Raw genomic sequence first — 19388 nt, 5'->3', positions numbered from 1 at the left:
AGTGTATATGAACTTAAAAGAAAACCCTAATGAGTTACTTTCAAAACTAACAGAATAATAATATAAAAAGAACAAACTCAGAATAAACCAAAAACGGACTTTTACCGTGTGTAAGAAATACGTGTGTAAGCCATCACGTAAAAAAAATCATCATTTTATAAAAGATCCAAATCTATAAACTAATTATTACATTAGTCAACCCATAGTAAAAAAAAGTATTATTCTTCAAGGAATCTTTGAGCATCCGCTGGAGATTTGAACAGCCGATAAGTCCCATCTTTGAGAGTAACTCTCAACTGTGCTGGAAATAACAGCGCTTGCTTGTAGCCTTCCTGATGAATTTCTGACATAACCGATTTAAAAGCCATTCTTGCCCTTAAAACTTCGGGACTATAGTCTTCCAGAATACGGAATTTAAAATCTTGAAAGCTGATCATACCCTTTTTCCGGGCAGCCCGAATCAAACTTTCTTTGGTATGAGGATAATGGATCCGGAGAATTACTTGTCGTGGTTTCAAACCTGAATCTGACTTAAAACGAGAAATGCGATGTGCACGGTCGATTATTGGAGGGGTATCCAGTACTTCTGAGCCGAAGACATCCATTAAAAATTTGGAGAAAAATACAGTGAGATCACCGTTCTCAAATTTTTCCGGAATCCCAATTATCCGGAGATTTTGTCTTCGAGAGCGGTTTTCAAGATCAGTGATTTTAGATTTATAACGATCCAGCAGTTGAGAAGTCGAAGCTTGCTGTTGTTGCAGAGTTTCAATTATGCGATCTCTCTGGCGAGCAGCATCTTCAAGAACAAAAATTCTTGCTTGTTGTTTTTGTGAATCCAGTGTAAGTGATTGAAGTTTTGCGTCAAGTGTCTTTAAAATTTCATCGAACATAGAAAGCTTTGAGGTTAATTTATTCTCCAGTTTTTCAAGTCTGTCGTCCATAAGCTTCGCAATTGCTTCCAAAGTTAACGGTTCTTTCGTCTGTTGCAATTCCTTTGCTTTAGACATTTCAACGAGTTGAAAATGATTCAAACAATTGAAAAAGATTTCATACGTCTGAACCCCTTTAGAATAGGTATAAAAAGATCAATTAGGGGGTACTTGTAGGTAAAAAAAAAAGGTAAAAGGATTGGAGCGAAGTCTAAAACCGCTTCACTCCATAAGCGCCATCTTGAGACTCCCCCAGAAACTCATTTGAATGGAAATTGATAACCACCTAGTGAGTCAGATGCCAGAAAATTGGGATTTCCAAATTGTTTGATACTTTTACTGTAAGAAGTGAAAATATCCATAACAACGATGAGCTGCCAAAGAACTATAGGGTGGGCCAAGTGCACAAGTTTCACCATCCAATCCCTGTTTGTCATTTGCAGCTCTCACCTACCTTGCAATGAGATTACTGGGGGCAAAGTTATGGGAGTGCATGGGTTGGGTCAAACACAATACAACTTAATGTCAATATATGACAGCAGACTAACAAAATGTGACAATACGGAAAGTAATATCCTACTTAAAAACCACTATGGGTACTATTGATTTCAATTTAATAAACAGACACCACTTGTTCCTGCTATGTACCAAATTGGCATATTCCTTGAAGATCAGAGTTCTGAACAATTTCCAATACTTGGTAGATGGAATAATTGTCTCAACAATAAACTGATCCTTACAGATATTCCTATTGAAAACATCTCTTGCCTTAGAACATTATAAAGGTAGAGTGAACATTCTGGTCACCAACTAGGAGCTTTGGTTTATTTCCCCTTTCCTCAGATGTAGCTTGTACCCTTTCCTTTCTCACGGCTGCAGAAACTGGTTTTTAGCAAAGCTGAGCAGTTAACATACATCAATAACCTTGGCAGTGGCAAATACTTAGAACATAGAACAGTGAAGGCTCTTCACCTCACAATGTTGTGCCAACCTTTTAAACTACTCCAAGATCAATCTAACCCTTCCCTCCCACAGAGCCCTCCATTATTTTATCTAAAAGTTTCTCAAATAACCCTAATGCTCCCATGTTCAAGTAAAATTTGGCTCTCAGAACTCCACATAATAAAAGAATGCTAGCTTTGTTAAACATCCCAACCAAAACAGCAAAATGCCTCAATACCATCTATTATCTAGGGATGTAGTGCATAACCAATGATCAAGCAGTTCTCTAATTACCATATCTGCATATTGCCTAGGCACAGAAGGCTATGGACCAAGTGACCCAATTTTCAAGCTGTATAGCTTCCACATTATGTGAACTTGCAGAAGCCTTTCTGCAATCATTAGGACTGGCCCAGAGATCTTACCTTTCCCTGGTCCAGCTGTGGATGATTTGGTTTGTGCTTGAGAAGACCCACTGTAGGCACCTTTGCTATAATCTCCGGCTCCCGTCCCTTGGTTTATTTCATCATAACCTGCTAACGAAGAACGATAGACTGTAGAATCTCTGCAGTCAAAACCTTGTTTCTTCTGCTTTGCTACAATTTTGTTTTGTTCTTCCAGTTTAAGTGGTACTACTGCAGACACGTTCCCATGGTTACCAACTGCCCTCTAATACCAGTTGTGCCCTTTTTTGAAATAAGACTATATTGAAATTTATTCATAATAAATTTGTTTATATCCATGAGTTCATTCCAATTCCCAAACAGAATGTGTGGACATCTGCAATTTCTCATGACTATAAACGGTATATCAGTAGTCAGCCCTCCTTATCTGCCAGGGATTGGTTCCGGGACCCCCCGCGGATACGAAAAAACACGGATGCTCAAGTCCCTTATTTAACCTCAGTGCGGTGGACTTTAGGACCTGGGGGAACTCAGACCCGCCACCCACGGCTGCTGCTGAATCCTCAGTGTTTCTGTTCCATTGACAGAAAACCATCACAATTGAAAATAAAGTGGAAACAATAAAGCAACTGGAAAGAGGTGAAACGCCATTGGTCATTGGAAAAGTGTTAGGCTACAGTCGGTCAACGATCGGAACAATTTTAAAGGATAAATTGAGAATAATGGAGCATGTGAAAGGCCCTGCTCCGATGAAAGCTACAATTATTACTAAGCAACGCAGTGGTTTAATTATTGGAATACATACATTTCTTGTGTTTCATATGCATAGAAAGATAAAATATTTTTCGATAGGTAAGCTTAAGTTCCCTTTCCCAATCGTTTTTAATTTCATTAGATGCATCTGAACGAATTTTCATAATTATGTTGCAGATAGATGCTATTGCACCTTTCTGAGAAGGATTTAAATCTAAAAAATTTTCCAAACTGTCCATAGAGTATAAGTTCTGGAAAGTAGGAAGGATGGTATTTAAAAAGTTTCTAACCTGTAAATATCTAAACAAATGAGATCTAGGTAAATTATATTAGATAATTGCTCAAATAACATGAAACAATTATCCAAAAATAAATCACAAAATCGTGAAATACCTTTAGTTTTCCAAATCAAATAGACTTGATCCATAATAGAGGGATAGAAAAAAAGTTAGATATAATAGGATTTGCTAGAATAAATTGATCTAAGCCAAAAAATTTGCAAAATTGAAACCATATTTGTAAAGTATATTTAACTATTGGGTTATCTAATTGTTTATGCAATTTAGAAAGAGCAAAGAGAAGCAAAGTCCCTAGAATATCCATTGTACCTGTTACGAATGTGCAGCAACTCTGAGGGGCCGAAGGGTACAGAGTCACCCCCTCCTTTTTGAGAATCGCAAGATCGCTATTAATTCGGGTCTGGGACCCAGGAAATGAGAGAGAGAGAGAGAGAGAGAGAGAGAGAGAGAGAGAGACACACAGAATCCACAAGGTTTGGAATGTGTCCTGGCCTCAGCGAAACAAAGCCACTGATAACGGCCATTGTCTCTTGGAGACGGAATTGTGTATTGAGTACTGTACTATTCATTGAAGCCCCTCAAGGGACGACCAGAGTGGGCTGGTTGAGAGATTGCATCATCCCAACCTGATTAACATCTGAGACCCCGTGAGTAAGGATAAAAGAGGGTCTGGGGAACAACCCCTTTAGACGCACCAGGAGAAACGCTAGAAATCCCGTGACAGCGTTTAATAGCGACAGCCGGTGGGGGGCTCGTGTGCGTCCTTCCCTTGCCTGGGATTGGCGGCCTCACCACGGAAGAACGGCTTTAGCTAAAGGAGAGGCCACAAGTGAACGGCCACACCAACGGGACTCCCGACTGATCGAAATCATAAAAGGAATCGGCAAGTTTCTCAAAATCTCTCTCTCTCTCTCTCCAACCATTGAAATACAGCGGTCCCCAAGGCTGTAGCCTGCATGAACTGAGTGACTTTTATATTTCCATCGGACAATACATTATCCCCTAGACAACGATAGAGCTATTTCGTATTATTATTATACCCGCACTTTTAGATTTAGTATTGACGATGTATATTATCTGTATGTTTGCATTGATATTATTTTTGTGTATTTTTACTAATAAATACTGTTAAAAATAGTACCATCAGACTTCAAAGGACCTCTCTATCTTTGCTGGTAAGTGACCCAGTTACGGGGTTCGTAACATACCAAATTACATTCAAGGTTTACCCAATGAGGGCTTAAAGTTGTATCCAAGTCCCATAACCAAAATTTCATTTTTCAATTAGTTAACATCCTCTATATGTGCTAAACATTCACTGATACAGTTCAAAGTAGTTCAGAGGGCCCATATGTCTAAGGATAAATTAGCTCGTTATTATTCTAAGTCCAGTGTGTGACAGATGTCATTCTGAGACCACTTCTTTAACTCATATGTTTTGGTCATGTTCCGCTCTGGAAAAATATTGGGAAGACATTTTTGATATTATCTCAACTGTTTTGAATATTGATTTACAACCTCATCCTATTACAGCAATTTTTGGTTTACCAATGATAGAACCACACCATTTAACCTCTTCAGCGCGTCAGATGATTGCATTTCTCACATTAATGGCTAAAAGATCGATTTTGCTGAATTGGAAGGAGATTAATCCTCCCACCACTTTTCATTGGTTCTCTCAAACTATGTTATGTTTAAACTTAGAAAAAATCAGAAGTGTTATATACGACCCTTCTATTAAATTTGATCAGACTTGGAGGCCTTTTATTCAACACTTTCATATGATGTGATTTGACTTCTTTCCAAGCCTATTCTTATGTTAATATATGTAGGGAGGTTTGGAGCTGGTGACACTAATGGTCCTGATTTTTTTTTGATGCTTATAAACAGCCCATGTTCTTTTCCTTTCTTAGTTTTTTTCTGTTAGGTTAGTATTGGTTAGTTTAGTTTTTTTTGGAGGGTATATATTTTTTTCTTTTTGGATATGTTAATCCTTTTTTTGTGAACTCTACATTTGTATTTGAACATTTTTGGGAGGTTTATTACCTTTGTATTAACTGAATATATAATTATATACGTTATCTATTAACAATGTAATCCCAACAATTGTGTAGCAAAGTATGTATATCCACTATTTTGATACTAATAAAAAGACTGAAAAAGAAAAGAAAGATAAAATATATACTAGATACGAAGACAAACATATGACTGACGCTAAATAATACCGGATGTACCTGTTCCAATTTATGCAAAGACTGCCTGTACTTTAAATCATCTCTAGATTACTTATAGTACCTAATACAATGTAAATAGTTGTTATACTGTAGTTTAATGACAAGAAAAGTCTGTACATGCTCAAACAATGAGTGCTGGAGAGAGAACTTTCGGGTTTTCCTGATTCACGATTGGTTGAATCTGCGCATGCAGAACCCATGGATAAGGAGGGCCGACTGTATTTGTTCAAAGAATAGAGATACTGATTAGAAGACAAACTGCATTCTCCATATATAGAAAGCTCCCATGAGTATTTCAAATGATAACTAAATAAAATTCTAGGTTCAGGTTTTAGTAGCAGCATTAGAATTATTGCTTAAGCAGTTAACATTCTCGTGAACACCTCCTCTATTTCAATGGTGTCAACCCCAGGTTTACAACTTACACACAACTGAAGTACCTCAACATTTTAGTAAATTTTACCTGTACCCCCTTCACACATCCTTTCCTGTGTGGAATCCAGAACTCAAGCAGTGGCCAAAATTGACACTTAGAAAAGATTATATTATGGCTCCATTTATAAACTTAAATAAAATGGACAAATATACCCCTTCTCCCAGATCTGTTCCTGTACTCCTTTTAGAATTATATTCTCTGGTTTATAGTAAATCACACTTCCTAGCAAAACGTAGCATTTTGCGTTTCACAGCATTAAAATTTCACATGCCACTTATTTGGTCATTCCTCAGTCTGTACACATCAGCATTACATCATCTATAACTACTCTCATAGTTCTCTGCACGGCCAGGTTTAATAAATTTCCTCACATTTTACCCTCCTGTAGATCAGGCACATGTCTGGATAAGGTTCCACCAGAAAAAACAATACTCCAGTGTCACGTCCAAATGGCCATTTTCAAGAGAAAAGACAGTGAGACAAAATGCCATTTCAATTATGAAGACTAAATAGTCTTAAAAGAAATGCTCTAAGCAACTTCTGTATCCTTACAGCAAAAGGATAAGTTTCTTTAAAAATACAAATGAAAAACTTCAGCCTCATGATAAACATTAAGTACTCAACTGAAAGATCATAAATATGAAATATTCTGCAAATAGAAGCATCCCCTGTTGGATGAAACATTAAGGTGGTACTTTCTCTGGTGGGAATACTTTATGAAGAGGAGAATGTTTCTACTGGCATACTTCCTAATATTTATCCTGAGATCACTGAATATCAGGTTATGTATCTAACTGCCACTGGTAGGAGTAGGCAGCTGCTAAAATTAGCTTTAATATCGCTGGTCGAGAGAGAAGCTCGGGAAATGAAAAAAAACACAGGAGGAAATAAGCCTAGTGCTCCAGCTACTGGAGCAACATAGAACAGTACAACACTGCACAGGCCAATTGACCCATAATATTGTGCTGATTAAGTAATATTTTCCATTATTCTAAACACCTTGAATTACCTGCTCCATATCCATGCTGGCCATAGTTGGATGCCTGTTGAAAGGGCGTTGAAGCCGTATTCATATTCATACCATGTTTAGCAGATGCCGGAGGAACCTATAAATGCAGGTAAGATACTTCATTACTTTTACTTAGAAAGCAAAATTTTTTTTAAAATGTAGTTGTGGAAACAAAATTTGGTTATTTTTGTTCACTTCAAGTCCTAAGAGAGTAACTCAAATTACACTACCATAATCTCAGTCCCTCTGTAAAATTACAAGTCTACTGAAGTTACTTTACTCACCTATCTTTTACAGAAACATTAATTCAACTTGGGATTCAAATTAGTAAGTACCAATATAGTAAGTTAGGTAGAACCTTTGGAAACACATGCTTTCTTGTATCTGAGGAGCAACTTGAAGATTCTCAAAAATACTTTACTAATTATTGCTAGAACAATAAACCTTACGCACCAAAATTAACATGACCCTTTCCTATTTCATCCCATAGATTATTTTAATTATCTTTCCTGCTAGCAGCATCCACCCTTCAATAAACAAAAAACTGTTTCCAGCTTTATTGACATGAGAGAGGGAGAGGGGGAGGGGGAGGGGAGAGGGAGAGGGAGAGGGAGAGGGAGACACACACACACACAACCAATACTACAAGTCTATGACATATAAAAGAAATGGCCAGTTCTCAGACAAAATAACCAGCCATGGTGAATTCCATTCTGTCATCACTGTCAGAGCTCTGAATCAGAAACAGGATTATTTCATTCACATATGTTGTTAAATTCATTGTTCTGTGGCAGCAAAAGTTACAATTTAAGAATCAATAAATAATGCAGAAAAGGATTAATGAGGTATAGTTCATTAGTTCAGAAATCTGATGACAGAGAGGAAGCTATTCCTAACATGTTGAGTGTGCATCTTCAGTCATCTGTACCTCATTCCTGAGGGTAGTAAGGAGAAGAGGGCATGTCCCAGACAGTGAAGGTTCTAAATGATGGATATCGTCTTCTTGAGCAACCACCTTTTGAAGATGCGCTCGATATTAGGGAGGCTTGTTGTGCTCGTGAAGGAGCTGGCTGAAACTACAACTGTCTACAGCTCTTGTGATCCTGCATACCAGGCGGTGATGCAACCAGTGTGAATGCTTTCCACAGTACATCTGTAGAAATATGCTAGAGTATTTGGTAACATGCCAAATCTCCTTAAACCCCTAATGCTGCAGAGCCACTGGTGTATCCGTTCACGATGGCATCAATGTTGTGCACAGAATAGATCATCTAAGATATTGATGCCCATGAACTTGGGAGTTATGGAGGTGTGGAGTTATTGATGCTCCTGTGTATAATTGATATAATGCATTGGCCCATGTTGGTTAGGTTTTTTTTTCATTTTTTTGGGGGGTGGGTTTATTTTCTCCATTTTTTGTAACCACTATGAGTTTGGGAGGTTATTATATATGGATTATCATCTATTTGTATTTATACCTTAACCTATTAATTATGTTCTCTCAAGCTCTTTGTATTCATGTTTCATTTATTTTTGTTTAAAATCAATAAAAAGATTTAAAAAGAACTTGGGAGTTGCTCAACTGTTTCTCTACTTACCCCTAAATGAAGACCAGTGTGTGTTCTCCCAACATTCCTTTTTAGAAGTCCAAAATCAGTTATTTGGTCTTGCTGATGTTGTGCACAAGATTGTTATTCCGACACCACTCAACCACCTTATTCCTGTACACCATCTCATCACAATGAGATTCTACTAACAATAGTTTGGTACCATTAGTATTAATGGCATTCCACACCTTTGCTCTCATACGGTTCCCTTGTGGGCAGAGCAAGGTAAGTTCCTTTGGACATTACCTACTAACCTACCATCCTCGACATTTAATCGATATTCACCAACATCAACAAAATTCCACCACCCAAGTCTATAGTCCCTGCTTTCAATTTATCAAAGTGACCATTCCTTTGAAGGGATTCCTGCCCAGGGATAAAGACAAACTGGACAGTCAAGCCTACTGCTGTCTTCACCTATTAGTCACCAGTTTATTGCATTCACGGTTCATAATGTACTCTCCTGAACAACAAAGGCACAAACTTGTTGATTGCTTTGTGGACCAGCTGCTTTCAGCTTGGAGGGGCAAACGTAAACCTTCCGCTGCTTATAATTGTAATTCACAGTCTGTGGTTTTCTACAGAGTTAAAAATTCATTACAATCTGTAAGAGAAATGAGAGTGGATATAGGACCGCAAGAAAATGAGGCAGAAGAAATAATAATGGGGGACATGGAGATGGCTGATGAACTAAATGAGTATTTTGCATCAGTCTTCACTAGCAGAATGCCTGATGTTGTAGCATGTGAATGAAGAGAAGTGGGTGCAGTTATTGTTACAAGTGATAAGATGCTCAAAGAGCTGAAAGATCTAAAGGTACTCAAGTCACCCAGACCAGAGGAAATGCATCCTAGGGTTCTGAAAGAGGTAGCGCTAGAGATTGTGGTGGCATTAGAAATGATCATTCAAAAATCATTGGACTCCGGAATGCTGCCAGAGGACTGGAAAATTGCAAATGTCACTCCACTCTTTAAGAAAGGAAGAAGGCAGCAGGGAGGAAATTATAGACCAGTTAGCCTGACCTCAGTGGTTGGGAAGATGTTAAGAGTCAATTGTTAAGGATGAGGTGATGGGAGTACTTGGTGACACAGGACAAGAAAATACAAAGCCAGCATGGTTTCCTTCAGGGAAAATCCTGCCTGACTAACCTGTTGGGATTGTAGGATAGATAAAGTGGATGCTGTGGATGTTGTATATTTGGCCTTTAACAAGATGCCACACATGAGGCTGCTTACCAAGTTAAGAGCCCATGATATTACAGGAAAGTTACTAACATGATTAGAGCATTGGCTGATTGGTAGGAGACAGTGAGTGAGAATAAAAGGATCCTTTACTAGTTGGGTGCCAATGACAAGTGGTGTTCCACAGGGGTCAGTTTTGGGGCCACTACTTTTTATGCTGTATATTTATATGATTGAATAGATGCCTTTGTTGCCAAATTTGCAGATGATATGAAGATTGGTGGAGGAGCAGGTAGTATTGAGGAAACAGGTAGGATGCAGAAGGACTTAGACAGATTAGGGGAATGAGCAAGAAAGTGGCAAATGAAATACAACGTTGGAAAATGCATGGTCATGCACTTTGGTATAAGCAATAAATGTGCAGACTATTTTCTAAACGGGGAGAAAATCCAGGAATCTGAGATGCAGAGGGACTTGGGAGTCCTTGTGCAGAACACCCCGAAGGTTAACTTGCAGGCTGAGTCGGTGGTGAGGATGGCAAATGCCATGTTAGCATTCATTTCAAGATGTCTAGAATACAAGAGCAAAGATGTGATGCTGAGGCTTTATAAGGCACTGGTGAGGCCTCACCTTGAGTATTGTGAACAGTTTTGGGCCCATCATCTTAGAAAAGATGTGCTGGCATTGCAGAGGTCCAGAAGCGGTTCACAAGGATGATTCCAGGAATGAAAGGGTTATCATACGAGGAACATTTGATGGCTCTGGGTCTGTACTTGCTGGAATTTAGAAGGGTGCAGGGGGAGCTCATTGAAACCTTTCAAATGCTGAAAGGCCTACACAGAGTAGATGTGGAAAGGATGTTTGCCATGGTGGGAGAGTCTAGGAGAAGAGGGTACAGCCTCAGGATAGAGGGGCGCCCTTTCAAAACAGAGATGTGGAGAAATTTCTTGCCACATGCAGCTGTGGAGGCCAGGTTGTTGGGTGTATTTAAGGCAGAGATTGATAGGTTCTTGATTGGACATGGCATCAAAAGTTAAGGTGATACGGTCGGGAATTGAGGTCGAGGAGATAGAAAAAAAAAGAATCAGCCATGATTGGATGGTGGAGCAGACTCGATGGGCCAGATGGCCTAATTCTGCTCTTATACCTTATGGTGGACCACAACAGCTTCTGGTGTGTCTTTCACTACAGCACCAAGGCCAACTGGAAACCCTGGTTGACTGCAGAAGTTTGTGCAAAGCTTAGGAATCAGGAGAATAGGACAACTCTAAGGTCAGCAAGAGATGCGCTTTCATGTGCCATCAGGAAGGCATACTCACACAAAAAAAATTAAGATACCTTTGTGACACCAGGGACACGCAATGCATGTGGCAAGGTATACAAACCATTACAGATTTCAAATCCACCCTGAAAACCTTCTTGTACACGATATGATGAAATAAAAAATGTGACATCAAGGGAAGCCCCTCTCCCCCTGAGGAATAGGCACACTGTCTGGCTACAGAAGTGAGGAGGATCCTAACCAGGGTAAAACCATGCAACAACTTTAACATCTCTTTGTAACAGTCCATTGTCCCTGCAAGGTTCAAGGCAGCCACCACCATTCCAGTGTCCAAGAGAGCAACAACAACGGGTCTATACAATTACTGACCAGTTGTGCTAACCTTAACAATCGTTAAGATCTTCAATCAGCTGGAAATGGATCATATAAAATCCCTTTATAGTTTGCCTACATCTCAAACCAGTCCACTGACAGTACCACAGCCTTGGCCCACCACTCTGTCTTGTCCCAGCAAGAAAATGATGCCTCATACAGCCAGGATGTCATTCAACTACTTCAGCTCAGCATTTAACATGATCGTTCCCCAGAGGCTAGTATGTAAACTGTCCTCATTGGGGCGCAACACCCTGTCTATAACTGGATCTTAGACTTCTTGACGGAAAGACCCCAGTGTCCAAGTTGGCGGCAATTTCTCACACTCCATCATGTTGAACAATGGTGCCCCCCAGGGCTATGCTCAGCCTGTTGCTGACTCACAATAGCACTACCAGATCCAGTTCAAACTGCAACATATCCGCTGATGATACAACAGCGGTTGACATCATCAACAACAATGATGAGTCAGTACATAGAGAGGCAATAGAGAGGCTTGTTAAATGGTAGAACAACCACCTGAGTCTCAACACAGTCAAGACAAAAGAGGTGACTGTGGACCTCAGAAAAGTGCAGGCTGAAAACTCTTCATTGCACATCAATGGCTCTACCATGGAGAGAGTGAAGAGCACAAAGTTCCCTGGGGTGCACATAACGCACAAGCTAACCTAACCCCAAACACCTTCTCATTAGTTAAGATGGCACAGCTGCATATATACTGAGAAGATTGAGACATGCAAGGATCCCCACCCCCATTCTAAAAACATTCTACAAGAGCACCATTGAGAATGCCCTGTCTGGCTGCATCATTGTGTGATATGGAAGTACTTGTGTGCAAGGCAGCAAACCGCAATACCCTGCAGAGGAGAGTAAAAACAACCAAGAGGATCACTGGTGTTTTCATCCCCACTATTAGTGACATTTACCAGGAGTGTTGTACATAAAGGCCCCGAAGCATTGTTGAGGAACCCACAATCTCTTTGACCTCTACTGTCAGGAAGGAGGTAGAGAAGCATTAGGACAAGGATTGTGAGACTGGGTAATAGCTTCTTCCCTCAGGTTGTGAGACTAATGAATACCCTGACACCACTGAAATGTTGGCATTAGGACAGCAAACCATTTACTGTTTACTTGTGCTGTGCACTATGTGAACTTCCAATAATATTTTAACTTACTTGTGGCTGTATTTTGTTTTATGTGCTCTGTGTGATATATATTTTGTGAGTGCATTGTGGTCCAGAGGAACATTATTTCATTTGGTTGTATATATGTACAGGCAGATGATAATAAACCTGAAATTCCATCTCAGATGTTACTGCCTTCTGGACTCGATACTGAATCCTACTTCAGGAATTTATATTTTCTGCTTGTTTCTGCTACAGGTCACATTTATTAATGGTTCAGTTTTTGTCTACACCAGCACATTTCTCACAGAACAACATTTTGCAGACATCAAGAGAATGGGTCAGATATCCTCCCTCTGCATTTAGAAGGCAAACTACAGATGGAGATAATCAATTCACTGAAGAACAGTTTCATCCTCTGTAATCAAGCTCAGATCCAATAATCTAAAGGCCAAAATTGGAAATTATAAAATTGTCACATAGACACTATAAATGGCTAAAAGCTCTTTTGAATAGTAGTTTTCCATCGTATTTGGAGAAATACATTCCTTCTCTAAACTCCCCCCCAATTTACTCCTAAAGCCACCTCCATTCTAAGCTGGTATTTTTCGATTGCGTTCTACCATTTAAGATTTCAGAAATTTGTCAATGAAACACAATTGTTACAAAAGCATATGGAGATGTAAATGATACTTGAATAAATACAATTATTTTAGATGATGCATATGAATCGTTAAAATTAGGTCCTAAAGAGAATGACATATCCTTCTTGTACCCTTTCTATTTCAGGACAGTAATGAGTAACTGATTTTAATCATACTCCCATCAGGAAGGAGGCTATGCAGCATCCATTCAGGACCACCAGACTCGAAAACTGTTACTTTCCCCAAGTAGTAAGGCTGATCCTCTACCCAATAACCCACCCCTCCACACCACACTCTCAATGCCATTACTTTATTTCCAGTCAGCTACCTTATGTAGAGACATTGTGTATTTCAATGGTAATTTATTAGTTGCAATTTCAGAATCAGGTTTATTCTCACCGGCACGTTTCGTGAAATTCCAAAGAATATATTACACTCTAACTTTTCAGGATGATGTATGTCATATTCAACAGTACAATACTAAAGGTACAAATTACTTACAAACATGGCAGGTCCATACTGAAATGTGCTGGGTACTCCAGGCATACCAGCATAATATGGCAACCCTGTGTAACTGTAACCTGGAGGCAAGGCTGGGTTTAAGAAGGCCTGTTGAGTAGTGTGATGACTTTGCGTCTGATTTTGCTGAGGCTGAGTTAAAGTTGTTGCTGGAGCAGGTGAGGCAGAGTCACCCCTGCCAAACTTCGTCAAGTCACCTAAAAAGATTTAATGTGGATCAGTAAAAGAAAAGTAACTTCTATTGTTATAAATGAACTTCTAATTTGTTAAAATATATTAAAAAGTAATTCATTTGATATGTCTGAAGTATTAACTGAATGCAACAGACCAAGCACAGACACCAATTTCAAAAAATATCAAAAACAGCATTACTCACTATGTATTAAAGGTTGAAAAATGAATATCATTGTTAAAATGAGAAATATAAACCACATTTACTCATGCACAATTGAGGGAGAGATTATTAGTAGCCTATTAATATTTAGATAGATAGATAGATAGATAGATAGATAGATAGATAGATACTTTATTCATCCCCATGGGGAAATTCAACATTTTTTCCAATGTCCCATACACTTGTTGTAGCAAAAACTCATTACATACAATACTTAACTCAGTAATAATATGATATGCATCTAAATCACTAACTCAAAAAGCATTAATAATAAGGAATTCAACTACTTTGCTGAATAAAAAATTCTCAAAAGACAAAAAAGCAAGAGAATGCAATAGAAAATAATCTGCAAAAAAAAAACACACCTGTGTATGGATTATTTGCAAGATTTCCATCTCTGCTTGCAAGTGCCGTGGCTGGAGCAGGGAATGCCATTCCATAATAATCCTACCACAGTGGGAATTGTTTGGGGTGGGGAGGGTAGGAGGAAAAGTGAAGGAAAAAGTAAGAAAAATACATGCTGGATTAGCAGTAATACAAGAAGAAATAGTAGGTCTCTGGTTATTTATGCTTCCTCTGCCATTTAATTTTTTTTTTAAATAGCTAATTATCTACCTGGTCCACGGTCCCATCTGATACCTCTATCCTTGATAAAAAGAATCCATTGATCTGTTTTTTCCCCAACATACTCAACAACTACATGCCTCTGGGATAAATAATTCTAAACTTTTATGAATTTACCTTTTAACAGGGGAAAGATTTAAATTGGACCTGAATTGCAACATAATTGAAGAACTCTTAGCTGTCTCATGGTTGCCCAAGTACTATTTTGGAAAAGAAATGCAGGTGAGTAATCTGCAGTGTTCTGTGCATAATACGCAATTTTCTGAAACTGGCAACCACACTTCAAGTTGTTAAAACTTTTTGGCCTAACAGTAGGCAGTGTAAAGTTCTGGGAATTTAAGTCCATTTTTCTTGTGGCGGTCCACTCAAAACAAAGGAGGCAGATACGTTTATGAAACAATTTACAAATGAATCTTTATTTGGATGTTTCCAATAATCCTTCTGAACCCCAGGCTACTTTTATATGAAAATGACACTCCAAAGATAGCACAGATTTGGCTTGTGCACAGCAAAAGTGTCATTGAACTTACTAAGAACTTTAAAAGCAGTGATCAAGATACAATTCAACTAACAGTCTGCAATAGATCAAACTAACCATTGGTAGCCTTGACTGAAGTACCTGGAGGTCATCATAGCCATAAATCTATTTCACAAAAAGAAAAACAAACATCAAAATCCCTGAAGAAATACTTCAATTTGTTAACAAGTAAATTTTTTTTTCCTTAACTGAAGAATACTTATCAAAAACACTGAGAATTCCTGAAAATTACTACGACATTCAACTAATAAAGTTCATTCAGTCTTACTGGATATGCAGGCAGCAGTCCACCCGGTCCAACAATGTACTGATTGTGTAAAATAGGAGGCACACCTTGAGGAAGATTTGGTGGAGCCTTCCCTGCAATGAAAAAATGTGTAAATTATGAAGAAAATGTCATGGCGCATTTAGTTCATTCAAAACTCATTCTATACAATATACAAATGTGCTTAAACTCATTCATCACCCTATTAGGCAGAAGCTACAGGGAGGTAGCTACCCTTAGATGGCTGTTCCCTCAACAATGTATATAACTTTAGATACTACTAGACAACGGGGTGACCTGTTGGGGCACTCTTTCAGAGAACTGAAATAGAGCTGCCCTGCCCTTTTGCTCCGCTTGGTGTCACTGCTGAGGCTGGCAGAGCACATGCGTCGTGGCGTCGCGTCCCGATTTCCATGATGGCGGATCGGCTCTTGGGTGAAAGCGGGGCTATTGATTTTGGCAAATAAGCAATTTTATATTAATATATAACCCTGAACTTTGCCTGCATTCTGTAAGTTAGCACACCTTAAGTCAATTTAGCAAAAAAAAAGAGTACCGCTGTAATGCACCATTTGTGCTAATTGGAGTTTTAGTAGTATATAGATTGTCTATAGGAACGACCTACCGGAGGAGCCACAGTGACCAGGGTCTCTGGCACATTGCCTGGTGCTATGGCTTAGAAGAGGACTGCAGTGTTGATAGATGAGGTTTGTAGGCGCGATGGGAGACACCCAGATGGTAAGGTGTCTCCCTGGTGCCAGGGTGAGCAGCCAGAAGTCTTAGTAAAAATTAGCACCAATGGCATCGGAAGGTTAGGAGGTCCTGCAGAGAGATGTTAAGGAGCTAGGTAGAAAGCTGAGAAAAATGACTTCCAGGGTAGTAATCTCTGGGACTGCTGCCTGTGCCACATGCCAGTAAGAGTAGAATGATTTGGCAGGTGAATATGTGGCTGAGGAACTAGTCCAGGTTCAGATTTATGGATTATTGGGAACTCCTCTGGGGAAGGTATGATCTGTACAAAAGGGACGGGTTACACCTGAACTCCAAGAAAGTTTCCCATATCTTTGCGGGCAGGTTGGCTAAAGTTAACCAGGTGGGTTTAAAATAATATGGCAGAGGGGTGGGAACCAGAGTTGGAGTCCTGAGGATGAGATTTACAGAGGCAATGTGTAGAGAGACTCGTAGCAAGGAGAGGCTAATGATAGGGCAAAATTGTAGTCAACAGGATGAGTTGCATCCTAAAAGGCGGATAAAATCGAAAAAGGTGAATACAGGGCTAAACGTGTTATTTCTTCAGTGGTTTGATCAAGGCATGACTGCGCAAGCACGTGGATGTCAGCCAGTTAAAACAGCGAGAAGAATTTTTTAAGAGACTGCTATTTCTTCAGTGGTTTGATTGAAGCATGACTGTGCAAGCACATGGATGTCAGCCAGTTAGAACAGCAAGAAGAATTTAAAAGGGGACGGCTATTTCTTCAGCGGTTTGATCAAGGCACGACCGACTGCGCAAGTGCATGGACATCAGCCAATCAGAACAGCGAGAAGAGTTTAAAAGGAGACAGCTTTATAGAGCGGGAGTTCGAGGAGCGGACAATGGACTAGAGGGAGACAGAGTAGGAGGGTTTTGGTACAACAGGACTTAGGCGATAACGGATTGAGGCGAGGTAGGTTGCCTGTGTAGAATACAGACAGGAAGTATGTGTGTGAGGACAGTGTTCTAGGCTTGGTGTCAGATGTGGGAAGTCCTGGAGACTCCCAGCCTTCCGGACAGCCACATCTGTGCCCGGTGCGTCAAACTGCAGCTCATTAGGGACCGTGTTAGGGAACTGGAGATGCAGCTCGATGACCTTTGTCTGGTCAGGGAGAGTCAGAAGGTGACAGATAGGAGCCGTAGGCAGGTAGTCATAACCAAGGCCTCGGGAGACAGATACAGTTAGAGAAGTTGAGAAGCAGGACCATAAAGGTAGTAATCTCAGAATTACTGCCTGTGCCACATGACAGTGAATACAGGAATAGAATGAGGTGGAGGATAAATGCGTGGCTGAGGGATTGGAGCAAGGGGCAGGGATTCAGATTTCTGGATCACTGGGACCTCTTTTGGGGCAGGTGTGACTTGTATAAAAAGGACGAGTTGCACTTGAATCCCAGGGGTCTAATATCCTGGCGGGAAGGTTTGCTAAGGCTATTAGGGGAGAGCTTAAACTAGAATTGCTGGGTGTTGGGAACCAAACTAAAGAGATGGAGGAAGGGGCAGCTGGTTCATAAATAGAGAAAGCTTGGAGACAGTGCAACAGGGAGGATAGGCAGGTGATAGAGAAGGGACACGCTCAGACCAATGGTTTGAGATGTGTCTATTTTAATGCAAGGAGTATTATAAACAAAGCGGATGAGCTTAGAGCGTAGATCAGTATTTGGAGCTATGATGTTGTGGTCATTATAAACTTGGATGGCTCAGAGGCAGGAATGGTTACTTCGAGTGCCAGGCTTTAGATGTTTCAGAAAGAACAGGGAGAGAGACAAAGAAATGGGGGTGTGACACTGTTGATCAGAGATAGTGTCATAGCTGCAGAAAAGGAGCAAGTCATAGAGAGATTGTCTACTGAGTCTCTGTGGGTGGAAGTTAGGAACAGGAAGAGGTCAATAACTCTACTGGGTGTATTTTTATAGACTACCCAATAGTAACAGGGACATCGAGGAGCAGATAGGGAGACAGATTCTGGAAAGGTGTAATAATACCAGGGTTGTCATGGTGGGACACTAAGTACACTGCAGATGCTGTGGTCAAAGCAACACGTACAACACGCTGGAGGAACTCAGCATCCGTGGAAATGAACAGTCAATGTTTCGGGCTGAGACCCTTCGTTAGGGCAGGCTAGTTGCAGGAAGATTGTTTCCGATGTTGGGGAAGTCCAGAACGAGGGGTCACAGTTTAAGGATAAAGGGGAAGCCTTTTAGGACCGAGATGAGGAAAAACTTCTTCACACAGAGTGGTGAATCTGTGGAATTCTCTGCCACAAGAAACAGTTGAGGCCGGTTCATTGGCTATATTTAAGAGTAAGTTAGATATGGCCCTTGTGGCTAAAGGGATCAGGGGGTATGGAGAGAAAGCAGGTACAGGGTTCTGAGTTGGATGATCAGCCATAATCATACTGAACGGCGGTGCAGACTCGAAGGGCCGAATGGCCTACTCCTGCACCTATTTTCTATGTTTCTATGTTAGGACCGAAGAACTGAACATTGGCATGAACATTGAATTCTCCAACTTCCAGCAATTCCCTCCTTCTCCCTTCCCCCATCCCACTTTCACTCTGCTTCCTCCTCCAGCTGCCTATCACCTCTCCCATGATTCTGCCTTCTACTACACATAGTGCTTACCCCTTACATTCCTTCACCTTTCCACTGGGTCCTAAAGACCACTGCACTGAGACAGGTTAAATAAGGGACTTGAGCATTCGCGTCTTTTGGTATCCGCTGGCGGGGGAGTCCCAGAACCAAGCCCCCGCGGATAAGGAGGGCCAACTGTATATGGATTTCAGCAAGGCGTTTGATAAGGTACCCCATGCAAGGCTTATTATTAAAGTAAGGAGGCATGGGATCCAAGGGGACCTTTCTTTGTGGATCCAGAACTGGCTCGCTCACAGAAGGCAAAGAGTGGTTGTAGACGGGTCATGTTCTGCATGGAAGTGGTGTGCCTCAGGGATCTGTTCTGAGACCTCACCGTGGTTTTTATAAATGACCTGGATGAGGAAGTGGAGGGATGGGTTAGTAAATTTGATGATGACACAAAGGTTTGGGGTGTTGTGGATAGTGTGTAGAGCTGTCAGAGGCT

General features: G+C 40.3%; 1 protein-coding gene across 5 annotated transcripts in view; it reads right to left on the bottom strand.

The window, feature by feature from the left end:
• ubap2a (ubiquitin associated protein 2a) overlaps positions 1-19388 on the bottom strand; it is a 107110-nt gene that overhangs the window by 16613 nt on the left and 71109 nt on the right. For 4 of the 5 annotated variants that reach the window (XM_073064208.1, XM_073064210.1, XM_073064209.1 and 1 more), the window contains exons 20-25: positions 15563-15654; positions 15352-15399; positions 14498-14579; positions 13721-13935; positions 7010-7106; positions 2300-2410 (exon numbers count right to left, since the gene is read on the bottom strand). In XM_073064208.1, the coding sequence (XP_072920309.1) occupies positions 2300-2410; positions 7010-7106; positions 13721-13935; positions 14498-14579; positions 15352-15399; positions 15563-15654 (645 nt within the window). The remainder of the gene's footprint in view (positions 1-2299; positions 2411-7009; positions 7107-13720; positions 13936-14497; positions 14580-15351; positions 15400-15562; positions 15655-19388) is intronic. The other variant, XM_073064212.1, reaches the window with a different exon arrangement.

Source organism: Hemitrygon akajei, chromosome 13 (assembly GCF_048418815.1).
Source record: "Hemitrygon akajei chromosome 13, sHemAka1.3, whole genome shotgun sequence".
Taxonomy (NCBI): domain Eukaryota; kingdom Metazoa; phylum Chordata; class Chondrichthyes; order Myliobatiformes; family Dasyatidae; genus Hemitrygon; species Hemitrygon akajei.
The sequence above is the reverse complement of the archived record's forward strand: the minus strand, read 5'-3'. Positions and strand labels throughout refer to the sequence as shown.